The sequence below is a fragment of the Dreissena polymorpha genome, chromosome 12, assembly GCF_020536995.1.
Source record: "Dreissena polymorpha isolate Duluth1 chromosome 12, UMN_Dpol_1.0, whole genome shotgun sequence".
NCBI lineage: Eukaryota > Metazoa > Mollusca > Bivalvia > Myida > Dreissenidae > Dreissena > Dreissena polymorpha.
This window is the reverse complement of record NC_068366.1, coordinates 19,293,011-19,311,801: the sequence shown is the minus strand read 5'-3', so window position 1 is coordinate 19,311,801 and position 18,791 is coordinate 19,293,011. Positions and strand designations below refer to the sequence as shown.

The 18,791-nt window shown below is 37.6% G+C and overlaps 1 protein-coding gene across 1 annotated transcript in view; it reads right to left on the bottom strand.

Moving 5' to 3' along the window:
- LOC127852418 (ensconsin-like) overlaps window positions 1-18,791 on the bottom strand; it is a 91,329-nt gene that overhangs the window by 23,610 nt on the left and 48,928 nt on the right. Inside the window, exons 7-14 of the mRNA XM_052386373.1 lie at window positions 17,614-18,066; window positions 17,161-17,216; window positions 12,103-12,372; window positions 7,993-8,025; window positions 6,306-6,504; window positions 3,310-3,637; window positions 1,805-1,985; window positions 19-123 (exon numbers count right to left, since the gene is read on the bottom strand). Of these exons, the coding sequence (XP_052242333.1) occupies window positions 19-123; window positions 1,805-1,985; window positions 3,310-3,637; window positions 6,306-6,504; window positions 7,993-8,025; window positions 12,103-12,372; window positions 17,161-17,216; window positions 17,614-18,066 (1,625 nt within the window). The remainder of the gene's footprint in view (window positions 1-18; window positions 124-1,804; window positions 1,986-3,309; window positions 3,638-6,305; window positions 6,505-7,992; window positions 8,026-12,102; window positions 12,373-17,160; window positions 17,217-17,613; window positions 18,067-18,791) is intronic.

Here is an 18,791-nt window from a genome sequence, read left to right as displayed (position 1 = left end):
ACTGCCTGATTGTCTCACCTTGCGTCGTTCAGTCCGTTCCTCCTCCTCACGTTTGGCCCTCTCAGACATTTCCTTCTCTCGTCTTTCAGCTTCTTCCTTCGCCTTTCTGTCGGCCTCCTCGCGCTAAAATCATATATTATCAAATTAAACAAACCAGCTTCACTCAGCAAAAACAGGGCTAATGCATGTAAGTAAGGTGTCATCCCAGTATTAGCCTGCGCAGATCGAACACACTTATCAGGGAGATACTTTCCACCTTAAATGGATTTTTTTTTTAAAGGAAGTCTTTTCTTAATAAAACTCCGGTTTGAGTGGAAAGTGTTGTCCCTGATAAGCCTTGCGGACTGCACAGTCTAATCTGGGAAGAAACTACTCAAATGCATAAAAATCTGTTTTCCAAAAGCCAGTCTTCAATATAATTCTTATTTCATTTGTGTGTGAAAAATGAGAAAATATTGTTGCTGTTATTACAATGTGCACTACAATTATTGCAAATTCGCTCTCTGAATGGTGCTTTGTTTATGTACACTTTTATAATAACAATCAAATGATAATTTAAGACTATAACTTTCACATTTATTATAAAATCTCTCTTTAACATAACCAGTTAACTATTGTGCATGTTTTGTTTGCTTGGATTTTTCACAACAGTCAACAGTATTTCAGTCACAATGGCAAGTTAACCTGCTAAAACCTATTCCTGGGTAAACTGGTTTATCAGTATGAAGCACTCATACTTGTATCATTTACTGTCAACTGGTCTCCTTAAATAAGAGGTTCAAGTATGGGAAGAATATATGGCCATGGAAATAATTTCACAACCAATCTCTACACTAATAATGTGGCCAAGACAGAATCAAACCTGCCATCCTCAGATTTTTAGAACAGCAGTCAACCACTGGGCGTTTTTTAAATAAATGTATGGATATTGAATGACACAATGGATAGCCCTCAAACATAATCATTTAATTATTTTCTACCAAGTTTCTTTTTTAAACTCTGGACACTCAATGAACTTCTTGGCTTTGTAACAAAGGGAGAGAAAAGGCATTGATAAATTCAATATCAGAAATTTTAGTGAACTTAATGTCATCTGGTCTAAAGCAGGGGTTTTCTCTCTAAACTCCTAATACATAATAATTATTTATAAACCAACAAATAATTCACAATATAACTCCTACCCCCTAAACAGCACATATCATAACCTCGTAAATATTCATTCATAGTAACCTCCATATAAACATAATAAAAAATAAACTAATATTTCACACACACATACAAACTTGTTATTGATAAACTTCCTTAAATTTCAAAATTAGCTTCACCCTAATTAAATTATAAACCCAATAATAAATCATAATACTTAATAATTCATAACTCATTACCCCATAGTCATTCATGAGTCCCCTAATAATTCATAACTCTAAAAAAATTCACAATGCAAAAACCCCCAAATTAGTCACATTTCAATAATCCCCAAGTAATTCATGATTCAATAACAACCAAATAATACACAATTCAATAACCCCCTAACAATTCATACTTTAAAAACTCCCTAATAATGCCCTTTACAATAACCCCTAACACCACATACAGCAAAACGTTCTTGCCTGGCTTCAGCCTTCTCACGCCTGCATTTCTCTTCAGTCTCTATGTCTTGCGTTAATGCAAGTGGGTTAAGTATCATCACAGATAAACCTGTGCAAAATGCAAAGGCTAATCAGGGACAACACTTTCCGCTTTTGTGAAATTAATGCATCATTCAATATTTCCCATAATAATTCACAATTCTGCTACTACATACAGCAACACGTTCCTGCTCCTGCCGTTCTGCCTCCTCACGCCTGCGTTTCTCCTCTGTCTCAATGGCGCGCTGCAGTCTCTCCTCCTCCTGCCTGCGAGCCTCGGCCGCCAGTCTCAGTGCCTCCTCCTCCTCCCTTCGCTGTTTCTCCTCCTCAAGTCTCTCACGTTCTTCCTCCTGCCGTCTGTGACGAGTAAATAGGGGAGAGAACTAAAAATTGATCCTTACTACTGTTCATTGTGGATAAATTAAGTTTCACTCCTCCTGGCTTCTTTGAACTGTTAATAGGGGAAACGCGCCTGTGAAAAGGGCCTTACTACTATCAATTATAAATAGATTAGCCTCATTCTGGGAGAACTGGGCTTATTAATATTGATGCATGTGTGTTAATTGTCCCTTTACCCTTTCTCTTTCAGGTACCTACTTTGACCTGTTTGTTGTCCCTTGGAAACAAATTGGGGGGGTCGGGGGTATAGTAGGGTATAGTGTGAGGCTGTGGTCATTTATAAGATGATCTTTCAAAAAAAAAAAAAATACATTTTTTTTAGGGGGGGGGGGGGGGGGTGATTGGGGGGGGGGGGGGTGGCATGGGGGATGGTTTGAGTGGTTAAGACCTTTCTTACTAGATTTAAGTTTTAAAGGCTTCATTTCCACCCCTTAGATACTGACAAGCAGCAAACAACTAAAAACTCGAGCAGACTGCCAGTTACTATTGTCTGTTCTGGTTTTATGCTGGTTGCATATAGCCATTTTCACTTTGCATCTGAAGGGGAAAGGGTTATTAGATCCTTACTACAATCCATTATCAATAAATTGGCCTCGTTCTGGGAAAAAACTGGGCTTAACTCTTTCAGTGCGGGAACCGAATTTTAAAGGCCTTTGCAAACAGTTTGGATCCAGATGAGACACCACAGAACGTGGCGTCTCATCAGGATCCAAACTGTTTGCTATTCTGATAGTATTCTTTGAAAAAAAATCGAAGAAAATGCTTATTTTAGAAATTCGACATTTTAGCAGACGACAGATTTCCCAGCATGCAAAGGGTTAATACATGTGCATGAATTGTTGTCCACATCAGCCTCTGCAGTCTGCACATTCAGGCTAATCAGGGACAACACTTTCCCAAAGTCTGGGGTTTTATAGAAGAGACCTCCTTTTAACAAAAATGTCCATAAAAACATAAAGTGTTGTCCCAGATTAACCTGCGCAGACTGCACTCTCTTATCTTGGACGACACTTAGGCCACAAGCATTAAGCCCAGTTTTCCAAGAACGAGGCAAATTCAACCTATGATGCAAAATCTCTTTCTCTAAATGTTAAAGAAAACGTTACCCACAATGAATAACTGAAATACGCTGACATTTTCAACAAACGTTAAAGCTATAATGCAACAGTCATCATTCAATAATAAAATTGCAGTTCTATTAGTAAAGCACAGAGCTTATTATTAAATTTTAACACTGAAGAAATTAACTCGATCAAGAAATGAATCCAATTCCCAAACTCACTGCTGTTCCTCCTGTCGCAGTCTCTCAATCTCGGCCTCTCGTTCAGCCTTCTCTCTGGCCACACGTCGCTTCTCCGCCAGCTTCGCCTTGTATTCCTCCATCTCCCGCTCTTTGTCTGTCTTCGGCTTGCCTTCCTTGGGCGATGGTCTTGACTCTGCTGCAGTTGGGGGCTTGGTGTCAAACTTGACCCTTGCAGGGGAGGGCTGGGCTTCGGAGGTTTCATGCTCGACCCCCAGGTCTGATGAAGGACTCTGGGTGCGGTCCGATAGAGGACTGGGGGTTCGCGTTGTGTCTTCTTTTAGAACGTCTATTTCTGGTTCCACTTCATCTGTTTTAGGACAGAAATAGAGATTATTACATGAAACACTGATATTTCCACAATTCTTAGGCACAATATTTCATATGTGATATTTGGTGATTTTTAAGTCACTATGATAGAAAATATTTAACCAAAAGAAAAAAAAAGAAAAATAAACTAGACAAATTAAAAGAATAGAATTAGAAGTTATGCTGGACAACATAAAAGTTGCAAAAGAATGCCATTCAGTTTTTATTAATGCCATCACATATGCTACAACAATTAACTAATGCGTGTCTGAGCAGGACATGTTTAACCCTTTCCCCCTGATCAAATAATGGTTGCTTTTCAGACATCATAAAAAAAAATTAAAAAGAGAAGTGTAGTTTCATTACATGAGTTGGCTCATCAATTTTTAGGAAACAAGAGGGCCTGAAAGGCCCAAAGTCACTCACCTGAGATTCAAAGTAACTGACCTGTTCTGTGCAGCCCAAGATGTCATTAGAACAATATGTTCTTACCAACTTTCATGACTAGTGAACACCCTGGCAGCCACGTTTTTCAACAGACCAGAACCATTTTCATAAACATCCAAGATATCATTTAAACAAATATACTGACAAAGTTTCTTGAAGATTCATAAGTCCATATAAGGAAAAATGCCCCGCCCACTGGTGGCCATGTTTTTCAAGCAACTGGAACCAATTTCGAACTTGTCCAAAATATCATTGGGACATATCTTCTGACAAAGTTTCATGATGATCATACAATAAATATGGCTTCTAGAGTGTTAACAGGGTTTTACTATAGCTATATAAGGAAAAATGCCACGCCCCCTTGGCGGCCATGTTTTTCCACCAACCATTTTCAAACTCATCCAAGATATCATTGGGACAAATCATCTGACCAAGTTCCATGATGATCGGACAATAAATGTGGCCTCTAGAGTGTTAACAAGGTTTTACTTAAGCGTGATATATAGCCATATTAGGAAAAATGCCCCGCCCCCTGGTGACCATGTTTTTTAAGCAACCGAAACCATTTTCGAACTCATCCAAGAAATCATTGGGACAAAACTTCTGACAACGTTTTATAAGGATAGAAAAATAAATTTGGCTTCTAGAGTGTTAACAAGGTTTTACTATAGCCATATAAGGAAAAAATGCCCCGCCCACTGGCGGCCATGTTTTTCAACCAACCAGCATTATTTTTAAACTCGTCCACGATATTCTTGGGACGAATCTTCTGACCAAGTTTCATGAATATCGGACAATAAATGTGGCCTCTAGAGTGTTAACAAGATTTTACTATAGCTATACATATGTATATAGCCATATAAGGAAAAATGCCCCGCCCCTTGGCAGCCATGTTTTTCAAGCAAACGTAACCATTTTCGAACTCATCCAAGATATCATTGAGACCAATCTTCTGACCAAATTTCATGAAGATTGGACAATAAATGTGGCCTCTAGAGTTTTCACAAGGTTTTACTATAGCCATATATAGCCATATAAGGAAAAATGCCCCGCCCCTTGGCGGCCATGTTTTTCAAGCAAACGTAACCATTTTCGAACTCATTCAAGATATCATTGAGACCAATCTTCTGACCAAATTTCATGAAGATTGGACAATAAATGTGGCCTCTATAGTGTTAACAAGGTTTTACTAAAGACATATAAGGAAAACTGCCCCGCCCCCTGGCAGCCATGTTTTTTCACCGATCTGAACCATTTTCTAACTCTTCCGTGATATCAATGAAACCAATGTTTTGACCAAGTTTCATGTTTATTGGGCAAAAATTGTGACTTCTAGAGTGTTCACAAGGTTTCTCTATAGCAATATAAGGAATACTGCCCCGCCCCCTGGCGGCCATGTTTTTCAACTGATCGGAACCATTTTTGAACTCAACCAACATATCATTTCGACAAATATTTTGACAAAGTTACATGAAGATTGGGCATCAAATGCGACTTCTACAGTGTTCACAAGGTTTTCCTTTTTTTTGACCTAGTGACCTACTTTTTGACCCAGCATGACCCAGTTTCGAACTCAGTCGAGGTATGAATGGGACGAAAGTTCTGACCAAATTTCATTAAGATCAGACAATAAATGTGGCCTCTAGAGTGTTCACAAGGCAAAATGTTGACGACGGACGACGCACAACGGACAAAAGGCGATCACAAAAGTTCACCATGAGCACCTTGTGCTCAGGTGAGCTAAAAACATATTTTGCCACCCAGTTCTCCCAAGGTATATATTGTATGGAGATAATGAAAATTAAACCTAAGGTTACAACCATGTTCTACACAATATGTGTTTGTGAAACACTATGTCCCCCCATATATTTGACCTTTGACCTTGAAAGATGACCTTGACCTTTCACCACTCAAAATGTGCAGCTCCATGAGATACACATGCATGCAAAATACGAAGTTGCTATCTTCAATATTACAAAAGTTATGGCAAATGTTAAAGTTTGATGCAAACAAACCAACAAACAGAAAGGGCAAAAACAATATGTCCCCCTGTATAGACTGGGGGACATAAAAAAGCAAATAATCTAATAAAGCTGCACTCTGGGAAAAAGGGGCTTTAGTCGTCCCAGATTAGCCTGCGCAGTACGCAGAAGCTTATCAGAGACAACAATTTCAGCTTTTATTGTATTTAAAGTGTTTAAACAGATAATACTCTAGTTTACCTTTGACCTCCTCCACCTGTATGGTTGGGGTGATTCTAGAAGGAGGCGTGTCTGAGGGGGCTGGGCTGTCTGATTGCGCAATAGGTGTGGGTTCCACGACAACCTCCTCAATCTTGACCTCATCCATCTTGACCTCATCTGTGACCTTTGCTGGAGAGTCCTTGTTGACTTTTAACTTGTCTTTCATGGGTGTCTTTGCCTTAAAGAAAAGGAAAACCCATCCAAGATAACAGACGATGTCACAAATACTAAATGCTTAAAAGATAACTGGTGCAATTATTTGTAACAACATCTGAAAGTTTTATTTATATCTAATCATGTAGGTTGTCCTTTCTTAATAAAAAGGTTTTATTGTTGATTTCTATTTACTATCTTATATTTATTGCAGAGTCTTAGTAGGTTACTATTTAGTCAATATTTGAAGCAATAGTTAAACTTAGAGTAAATATACTGATTTAGTCTACACATGACAATACAGTATAATCTTTAAGTCACATGTGTCAGAAAAGCAGTGGCATGAAAAGTTAGCATACACTGAAAATAATACAAAATAACATATACACATGTAAAAAGAACATGATGTTTAATGGCAATCAAAAGACTACCCAAACAATAAGCATGCTAGGAAAAGATTTTGTGGGCCATTTACAGTTATCTTGCATTATATTATTTCCGGCATATGCGTTATTATAAAATATAAATGCATTGCGAAGGCTATGGGGACAAGGCCTTATCAAAAACAGATTAAAATAGAGTTCTTAGATTTTATTATCACTTAAGTAATGTGGAAATAATCTTTTAGCAATAATACTTTCAAAGTTGTTTGTTTTTACTGCTTGTTTTTTGTCAATCTAAGTGTTGCCACACCACATTGGTGTTTTTATTTAAATCAATTTGAATCACAGCAGTTAACATGAAAAAAGTTTGAATCCTATCTCCTCTATACAATTAATATCAGACACAATTCTATAAATACATTCACTGATCAATACCCATGGGACAATCTAGATAAGCAATATCATAACTCACTGTTCTGGAACAGTAATGAAAACAGAACAAGCTCATGTGGGGATGAGTCACAAATAAACTAAAGCTTATATGAAGAACAACTTGAAATGTAATTTCACACTACAAATAAAGTGAAGTGCAATGAAATGTTTTACGCTTTGAAACAAAAACTGCACTTCTTCAGGTAAAAGTGGTTTTACCATTTTTCTTAAAGGGGTGGTGAAATTTGGAATGCAAATCATATCACCTTAGTGGCTATATCTGTGACATAAAAATGGTAAAAACATGTCTGTAAGCCCGGGAATGATTGGCTGTCTAATCTATGATCAAATACAATGAACAAGGCGGGGATGGAGTTAATGATGACTGGAAATGATGATGATGTTGAAGATTATGATTCTGGTGATGCTGATAGTTTAATCCTGTTAATGAAAACCATGACGACAACAACGACGATAGTGGTGATGATGATGAGGTCTGTAATTTGGAAATGTCTGAATAATCATAAGTGGTAACTTTTAATGATAATGATGGTGTTGATGATTACAGCGTCTATGACAATTAGGATGATAATGATGATGATGTGCTGGAAGATATGGAAATGTTTGACCATTGATAAGTGATACCGTGACAACCATAATATTTACAACACTCAGGGCCTTGAAGCCTTCTGTCTTACATTGAACTTGGTTGCTTTCCTCCGTATTAGAAGCTTGCAATGTAAGAGAATTATTGAATGCCACAGAAAATTCACACAAAACATAGATCTTGATGATTTTTGCTAAAAAAGCTTAAAATACTTATGAGAGATATTCATAAAAAACACTTAGCAACCTCATAAAAAAAGGTAACATCATTTCTGATCCTCATTAAAATATACATACATTTGCTTGTGTAATAAGTGTATATCACTTTAACTACAGCAACTGAGCATACAATACAAGAACTCGTTTTTTAAATGCAGTTTTATTTGAATACTGAAATTTGCAATGTGTCTTCTATAAAGTTGTAAGCATGTTGTTTAAATTTTAATGTATACACATTAAATTGTGATATGAGTGAAGGTAATAAGACAAAAGTTATTACGTTTTTTAACACCAAAGCATTATTACATTATCGGTTAATTAGTAGAAGCATTTATCCATCTGTATATACATTAATCAAGGGTACGTTATCTATATTGAAGAGTTTAGAAACTGTTTACAAACATGCCAACTTTTCTTCTGTAGATATACAAACATTATGTAGTATATAAGGGTATGTGTGTAGCTTACCAGAATACAACAGAATCTTGTTAGCTACACACACTTGAAGAGACACTGTTTTCCCCAACAACCAAAAGTTATTTCACACAAATCATAAATGATATGCTGTGAGAATGCAGGGCTGTCTTTGCAAAACCAATTAAAATATGATTAACAGGAAAAAAATGGTTTAAAACTCTTAGAATTTTAAATTATTTATAAATTAAAACACTTCTACACTTGGAGACTTTTCTAACGCAACACTTTTCAAGCTTGAATATCTAAGGTATGAAATAAGATTTTGATTTAAATTTTTAAAATTGATCATTTGACTGCATTCTGAGCAAGCTCTCCATAAAACCATTCATCCCTTACAATTGTGGTATAAACCCGAAATTTCAATGCTAAATGTCGTATGGTAACAGATTTAACAAGATACAAAATGCTTGTTTTTATTTGTTGTGGCACAATATATCCCATTTTACTTTCCGCAACAATATATATTCATACCTCACACGAACACTTACATGGTACATGAACATGTGTTGATATATATTGTTCCACAAAAACAAAAAAGAGCATTTTGTATCTTGTTCTAGTATCTAGTATTGAAATTTTGGCTCTTGCTCTAAGGAACATGAATTTTTTATGTGTTAACTTTATTTTTTCAAAATATTTGTTGATTTTGAGTGTTTATGGGCTTTTAAATACAAAAGTTGTCAACTTATAATATTGCAAAACAACTACCCATATTTATGTTAACAGTTCTGCATTAATATCTTCACTCTATAGCTGAATTATAGGCTACACCTCACTATGCGGAACAGCAAAATATACTGCACCCCACAGTATGTGAGAGTGTGTAAGGAATACCTGTTGTTTAGGGGCCACAGGGGCCTCAATTGGACCACTCCTTTTTATCACCTACAAAACCATGCAGCCAAAATGCACAAGCTTTCATAAATGCAGTTCATTTCCTTTAAGTTCAGTACACTGCAACGCCGATATATCGCGGGTCGGTATATCGCGCTGTCCAATATATCGCGCTTTGGCTATGGCTCCCAAAAATCCCAGGAGCATGATCACTAAATGACATGTTTAAATCTTTTCGCTAACATAACAAAAGACCGGTTCTAGCTAGTATTAACACCCTATGTTTCGCGGCTTACTATGGCACGCAGTGAAGCGTGAAAAACAGTTGATACGTGACAGCTGTGTTGTTTACACACGGCTGGGGTTGTTTTTAACACTTAAGAAATAATCAATTAGTGTCATTGCAAAGGTAATAATGGAAGTTTATTGGTATATAAATCGTTAAATTTCCGTCCTGGTCATGAATTTCTTTGTCCTGATAAAAAGCGCGCGAAAATTGGCGTGGGTGTATTTATTTGTAAATAAAAATTTCGTAGCGGGTACAACATTGAGATAATTTAATTCCCATTAAAAGTTTCGTTGTAAATTTCAACTAAAGTACCGCAGTATCTCGCGAATAATGTGGCATTGACATTTCCTCTTAATGAAATATAATTCAAACAGGCTGTATCGTTACCGTTACGCTGTTTCAGTTCCTTCATTCGGACTATTTTTAAGGGTAAATTCGAATCTATGCACAATTATATTGTATACGTTTTTACGACAAGAATTCTTCTTTTTAGCTGATTTGCGAGCGATTGTACATGAAAATAAAAAATATAATTTACATTTTGATTTTTATGATAATACAGATACGTATGTAGTTATGAAAATGATCATTGTAGGATTGGTTTGCAATTATTACTATACAAATATGTAGCAGCGCCGTATGTAAAATGAAAACATTGGGGAAATTTGACATACTATGCGCAATACAATAAAGTTAGACATTTCTTGAGTTATATTGCGCGCCGGATATATCGCGCTCGCGATCTTTGGACCCCACCGACCGCGATATATCGGCGTTGCAGTGTATACTACCTTAACATACCGAACTCCATTTTATTTAGCTTAACATGCAACTAAGTTCTTTAAAATGCAATTTTTTTTATAAAGTGCATGTCATGCAATTTAAAGCTTCTATAAATGCAAAGAAGTTCTTATAATGAAGTTCCCTTTGTTTGAAATCCAGTTTAATTCCTTAAAAATGTGTTTCAATTCATTAAAAACACAGTGCTTTTCCTTAAAAAATGCTTTCAATACTTTAAAATGTAGTTAATTATTTAAAATGCAGTTTAATTCCTGAAAATTTACTTTAATGCCACAAAATGGGGTTCAATGCCTTTAAATGCAGTTAATTTCATTCAATGATTTTATAGTCCAAAAACTAAACTAAAATGCCTTAAATTCAGTATATTTTCATTAAATGCAATTAATTGACAAACTCTTTGCCAAGCCAGCTATGCTACATGCTCTAACAACAGATGCTATTAATAAGACAACAATATTTTAATTTAAAACAAGAGGGCATGAAAGGCCCAAAGTCGCTCACCTGAGATTCAAAGGAACTCACCTGTTCTGTGCAGCCCAAGATGTCATTAGAACAATATGTTCTTACCAACTTTCATGACTAGTGAACACCCTGGCAGTCCCGTTTTTCAACAGACAAGAAAGATTTTCATACACATCCAAGATATCATTTAAACAAATGTACTGACAAAGTTTCGTGAAGATTCATAAGTCCATAAAAGGAAAAATGCCCCGCCCACTGGTGGCCATGTTTTTCAAGCAAATGGAATCACTTTCGAAATTGTCCCAAATATCATTGGGACAAATCTTCTGACAAGTTTCATGATGATCGTACAATAAATATGGCTTCTAGAGCGTAAACAAGGTTTAAATATAGCTATATAAGGAAAAATGCCATGTCCCCTTGGCGGCCATGTTTTTCCACCAACCAGAACCATTTTCGATCTCATCCAAGATATCATTGGGACAAATCATCTGACCAAGTTCCATGATGATCGGACAATAAATGTGGCCTCTAGAGTGTTAACAAGGTTTTACTAACGTATGATATATAGCCATATAAGAAAAAATGCCCCGCCTCTGGTAGCCATGTTTTTTAAGCAACCAAAACCATTTCGAACTCATCCAAGATATCATTAGGACGAACCTTCTGACCAAGTTTCATGAAGATCGGAAAATAAATGTGGCCTCTAGAGTGTTAACAAGGTTTTACTATAGCCATATAAGGAAAAATGCCCCGCCACCTGGCAGCCATGTTTTTCAATCAACCAGCATCATTTTTTAACTCATCCAAGATATTATTGGGGTGAATCTTCTGACCAAGTTTCGGACGACGCACGACAGACAAAAAGCAATCACAAAAGCTCACCATGAGCACGTTGTGCTCAGGTGAGCTAAAAAAAGATGGTTATTATTGCAGTGTATGTATTGTTATGTATTATTATTACCCAATGTTTGATATCCAACAACGTTAAGCAGCAACAACAATTTCCCACTTAACCTCAGATATGTCAAAAATAATCATGAACCTTTTACATACAAGCTGACTGAAAACCTCAAAAGACAAAATCACCATGACAACATCCCGGTATCCACATTCTCACCTTGACAGGGGTCACTTCCTTCACAGGCTCCTCCCTCTTTGGGGACGGATGCTTCGGGGCGGCCATTCTCTCCATAAAAGAGCGTGAAAGCCGGGCCGGTGGTTTTCCCATATCCTGGCTCTCCTCATGCACCTCGGACTTGCTCATGCGCTCTTTCTCCTTCTCCTTTTCGCGCTCCTTTCTCTCCTCCTGTTTCTTCTTGACCTCCAGTCGCCGCTCTTCAATCTTCTTGCGGTCGTACGGTCGCGGCAGGGTAGCAGCCTTAGTCTGCTGATGCAACAACATAATAAAGTCGTTAACTATCAGCCATGCTCCGGGAAAACAGGCTTATTGCGTGTGCGTAAATTGTAATCTCAGGTTAGCCTGTGCAGTCCGCGCAGACTAATCACAACACTTTCTGCCTGCAATGAATTTGCGTTCAGAAGAAACATCCTTTAAACAAAAATTTCCATAAAAGCATAAACCGTTGGCCCTGATTAGCCTGATAAGCACAAGCTAATCTGTACAGACACTTAATACACAAGCTAATCTGTGCAGACACTTAATGCACAAGCTAATCTGTGCAGACACTTATGCACAAGCTAATCTGTGCAGACACTTAATGCACAAGCTAATCTGTGCAGACACTTATGCACAAGCTAATCTGTGCAGACACTTAATGCACAAGCTAATCTGTGAAGACACTTAATGCACAAGCTAATCTGTGCAGACACTTAATGCACAAGCTAATCTGTGCAGACACTTAATGCACAAGCTAATCTGTGCAGACACTTAATGCACAAGCTAATCTGTGCAGACACTTAATGCACAAGCTAATCTGTACAGACACTTAATGCACAAGCTTATCTGTGCAGACACTTAATACACAAGCTAATCTGTACAGACACTTAATGCACAAGCTAATCTGTGCAGACACTTAATGCACAAGCTTATCTGTACAGACACTTAATACACAAGCTAATCTGTGCAGACACTTAATACACAAGCTAATCTGTGCAGACACTTAATGCACAAGCGAATCTGTACAGACACTTATGCACAAGCTAATCTGTACAGACACTTAATGCACAAGCTAATCTGTGCAGACACTTATGCACAAGCTAATATGTACAGACACTTATGCACAAGCTTATCTGTGCAGACACTTATGCACAAGCTAATCTGTGCAGACACTTATGCACAAGCTAATATGTGCAGACACTTAATACACAAGCTAATCTGTGCAGACACTTAATACACAAGCTAATCTGTGCAGACACTTAATGCACAAGCTAATCTGTGCAGACACTTAATGCACAAGCTAATCTGTGCAGACACTTCATGCACAAGCTAATCTGTGCAGACACTTAATGCACAAGCTAATCTGTGCAGACACTTATGCACAAGCTAATCTGTGCAGACACTTAATGCACAAGCTAATCTGTGCAGACACTTAATGCACAAGCTAATCTGTGCAGACACTTAATGCACAAGCTAATCTGTGCAGACACTTATGCACAAGCTAATCTGTGCAGACACTTAATGCACAAGCTAATCTGTGCAGACACTTATGCACAAGCTAATCTGTGCAGACACTTAATGCACAAGCTAATCTGTGCAGACACTTAATACACAAGCTAATCTGTGCAGACACTTATACACAAGCTAATCTGTGCAGACACTTAATGCACAAGCTAATCTGTGCAGACACTTATGCACAAGCTAATCTGTGCAGACACTTATGCACAAGCTAATCTGTGCAGACACTTAATACACAAGCTAATCTGTGCAGACACTTAATACACAAGCTAATCTGTGCAGACACTTAATGCACAAGCGAATCTGTACAGACACTTAATGCACAAGCTAATCTGTGCAGACACTTATGCACAAGCTAATCTGTGCAGACACTTATGCACAAGCTAATCTGTGCAGACACTTAATGCACAAGCTTATCTGTGCAGACACTTATGCACAAGCTAATCTGTGCAGACACTTATGCACAAGCTTATCTGTGCCGACACTTAATACACAAGCTAATCTGTGCAGACACTTATGCACAAGCTAATCTGTGCAGACAGTTAATGCACAAGCTAATCTGTGCAGACACTTATGCACAAGCTAATCTGTGCAGACACTTATGCACAAGCTAATCTGTGCAGACACTTATGCACAAGCTAATCTGTGCAGACACTTATGCACAAGCTAATCTGTGCAGACACTTAATACACAAGCTAATCTGTTCAGACACTTAATCCACAAGCTAATCTGTACAGACACTTAATACACAAGCTAATCTGTGCAGACACTTATTCACAAGCTAATCTGTGCAGACACTTATGCACAAGCTAATCTGTGCAGACACTTAATGCACAAGCTTATCTGTGCACACACTTAATGCACAAGCTAATCTGTGCAGACACTTATGCACAAGCTAATCTGTGCAGACACTTATGCACAAGCTAATCTGTGCAGACACTTAATGCACAAGCTAATCTGTGCAGACACTTAATGCACAAGCTAATCTGTGCAGACACTTATGCACAAGCTAATCTGTGCAGACACTTATGCACAAGCTAATCTGTGCAGACACTTATGCACAAGCTAATCTGTGCAGACACTTATGCACAAGCTAATCTGTACAGACACTTATGCACAAGCTAATCTGTGCAGACACTTATGCACAAGCTAATCTGTGCAGACACTTATGCACAAGCTAATCTGTACAGACACTTAATACACAAGCTAATCTGTGCAGACACTTAATGCACAAGCTAATCTGTGCAGACACTTAATGCACAAGCTAATCTGTGCAGACACTTAATGCACAAGCTAATCTGTGCAGACACTTAATGCACAAGCTAATCTGTGCAGACACTTATGCACAAGCTAATCTGTGCAGACACTTATGCACAAGCTAATCTGTACAGACACTTAATACACAAGCGAATCTGTGCAGACACTTAATACACAAGCTAATCTGTGCAGACACTTAATGCACAAGCTAATCTGTGCAGACACTTAATACACAAGCTAATCTGTGCAGACACTTATTCACAAGCTAATCTGTGCAGACACTTATGCACAAGCTAATCTGTGCAGACACTTATGCACAAGCTAATCTGTGCTGAGCACTTATGCACAAGCTAATCTGTGCAGACACTTATGCACAAGCTAATCTGTGCATACACTTATGCACAAGCTAATCTGTGCAGACACTTATGCACAAGCTAATCTGTGCAGACACTTATGCACAAGCTAATCTGTGCAGACACTTATGCACAAGCTAATCTGTGCAGACACTTATGCACAAGCTAATCTGTGCAGACACTTATGCACAAGCTAATCTGTGCAGACACTTATGCACAAGCTAATCTGTGCAGACACTTATGCACAAGCTAATATGTACAGACACTTATGTACAAGCTAATCTGTGCAGACACTTATGCACAAGCTAATCTGTACAGACACTTAATGCACAAGCTAATCTGTACAGACACTTAATGCACAAGCTAATCTGTGCAGACACTTATGCACAAGCTAATCTGTGCAGACACTTATGCACAAGCTAATCTGTGCAGACACTTATGCACAAGCTAATCTGTGCAGACACTAAAGCACAAGCTAATCTGTGCAGACACTTATGCACAAGCTAATCTGTGCAGACACTTATGCACAAGCTAATCTGTGCAGACACTTATGTACAAGCTAATCTGTGCAGACACTTAATGCACAAGCTTATCTGTGCAGACACTTAATGCACAAGCTAATCTGTGCAGACACTTATGCACAAGCTAATCTGTGCAGACACTTAATGCACAAGCTAATCTGTGCAGACACTTAATGCACAAGCTAATCTGTGCAGACACTTATGCACAAGCTAATCTGTGCAGACACTTTTGCACAAGCTAATCTGTGCAGACACTTATGCACAAGCATTAAGCTTGGTTTTCACAGAGTCTGGCTCATATTAAACCTGTTTATTTTTTAAGGTATACTGCTATAAGCCACAAAAAGCTATATAACTTTAAGCAATATATTACATTTTAAGCTGTATTGAGGGTCTAAGCCTATTGAGGCGTTTTCAATCTTCTTGTTAGTGTATGCACACGACAGAGAAGCAGCCTCTTCCTCCAAAGAAAACAGCAGTTCCAGTAAATTATTGTTAACCCTTTACCACTAAGAGACGTACTTTGATGCGTCTGTAGTAACTTAAAAAGTTAAATTTAATTAAAGCCCTTTCTTACTTGAGGCTTCATTTCCAACCCTTAGATACTGAAATATTTCTGATGAGCAGCAAACAGCATAAAACCTAAACAGACTGTGAGTTACTTACAGGCTTTTCTGGTTTTATGCTGTTTGCGCACTTTCACTTTGCTTCTGAGTGGGTAAGGGTTAACTTGAATAAAGGCCTATTTGTTCAAAGCATTGTCAGCATTGGGATGAATAAAACTCTTGTGGTCATATGGATATATGAGTATGAATTTAAACACTGAGCATATATTCACCCACCAATACTTAGGACTTGCTTAGTCTAGTTCTGAGAGATAACATTTTCAGACCAATGTTCTAAAACTACTTGAAAGTTGTGTTAAACATGGCAGTTAATGCCTATGATTTAATTATTCTTCGTTTAGAATTATGTGCTAATGACATAAGCGCCATTTTCAATGTGTATGAATTAAAACTCAGAAATATATTTATTGGTTCTAAGTCTATTCTTTATTCTTTACCCTTTACCACTTAGATACGTATTTAACCCTTTACCACTTAGATACGTTTTTAACCCTTTACCATGTAGATAGGTATTTAACCCATTTATGCCTAGTGTCTAGAAAAAAGGCCTTGGCAAACAGAATAGACCCAGATGAGACACTGCATGAGGCAGCGTCTCCTCTGGGTCTATGCTGTTTGCTTAAAGGAATTTCTGAAAGAAATATTCTAAATATAGAAATAAATATACTAGACATCCCTAATTTTGATAATAAATTGATCCAATTTAGAAGGATGGGAGAGTCCACTAGGCATAAAAGGGTTAAGTATAAGAATAGGTTTGAGAATACTGGCCAAGATCCCAACCTGTCCATCAGCTGCGTCCTCCTCCTGCCTGGGCACTCCTCTGCTCTTGCTGCCATCTGAAATGATAACTTCTTGTTTTCACAAGTGCTTAACATAAAATAACATAAAACATAACAGCAGACCAACCCTTTATAGAATAGAGAATTTACGCCCAGTATCGACATACTTTTGATGCATTGTATTTTAAGACACTTAGAAAAGGTAGTTTCTAAACAAATATTCATTTTAAGTCACTCAGAAAAAGTAGTTTCTCAACAAATATTCAATTATTATTAATATAAATTATTATTTGCCTACCATAACATTAGTTTGTTTATATCTAAATTGTTAAACTGATTCATCTTAAAAGTTTAAATGGAGAAATAATAGCAAAGAAATGGTTGAACTAATTCAAAGCTCAGAACCATCTATTCAATTTGACAATATTGCCGTTAGTTTCATCAAGATGTCTACCTCTTGGTGATCGATCAGAACTCTTGCTTCTCGAAGACTTCGGAGAATCGCCTTCCACCCTTACAAAGCTAGGCATTGATGTTGCCACACTAGAAGGCCTTGGTTTACGCGGTGACGACCTCTCTCTCATTTTGACCACACCAGAGGTAAGATTCACGGAGCTTTTATGCCTAGTGGGAGGGGCGGACGCTACAAAAGAGCGGCCTAGTCGGTTTTCGGGAATGGTGTGCAGTGCTGTGATGCCATGGCGTTGTGTCAAGGGTGGGGCGGCCATTTTGGATGATGCATGATGGTTAAATGTAGATTGGGTGGTCAGTGGGTGGGGGGTGGTCGGAAGAGGAGGGGATAAAAAGAGAAAAAAAGAAAAAATCATTAGATCTCTGAAATTGATCCCTGAAATTTGAATTTGTTTGTGATTAGCCTTCACCCTTAGGTTGATATACTTCTTGGATACATAAAATTAATTGGCAGTTAATGCATTGCAGTAGCCAAATAATAACTGACCACAACAGCAAGTAATGAAAGCATCAGAAGAAGTTACAAAACTGATACTCATGCTTCGAGGATTGGACAGATGGACAGTGAAACAGATTACAACACTGATCCACATTTATCTACCGTCAAGCCCATACAAGGCAGCGAAGCACATGCACCATTCCATAATTATATGTCTACATGCAAATTTAAGCAAAATACATTTGGTGTTAGCAATTGGTACAATATTGATGGTATAAACATTCATGCCAATAGAATACACATACTTGAGTAGCTCACTTTATAAACAAATCAACAACTCTGGAATACAATACATTAATTTTGCAAATCAGCATGGAACTATTGTATAGGACATGTAATATGCAACAGTTCGACGTAAGACTCCCTTGTCATAGTTGTTGCTATTGTATGTGTTAGTTTTCAAAACGAATTACTGTCTTCTAGGCTCAACACTATGGGTCCATAATTTTGTGCCCACAATAGTAATTATATTTTTTATTGCAAAAAATATACAAATCCATACATTTAAAAACAGCTGCATCCACAGACTGGTTTATCTTGAAGTAGCAGACACATTGATAAGGGAATACCAAGAGAAACTTTTTTCTGTTTTGATAAAAGAGGACACTAATATTTAATTATTTACTCAGAAAAAAATTCTTTCAAATTATGAAGCTGATACC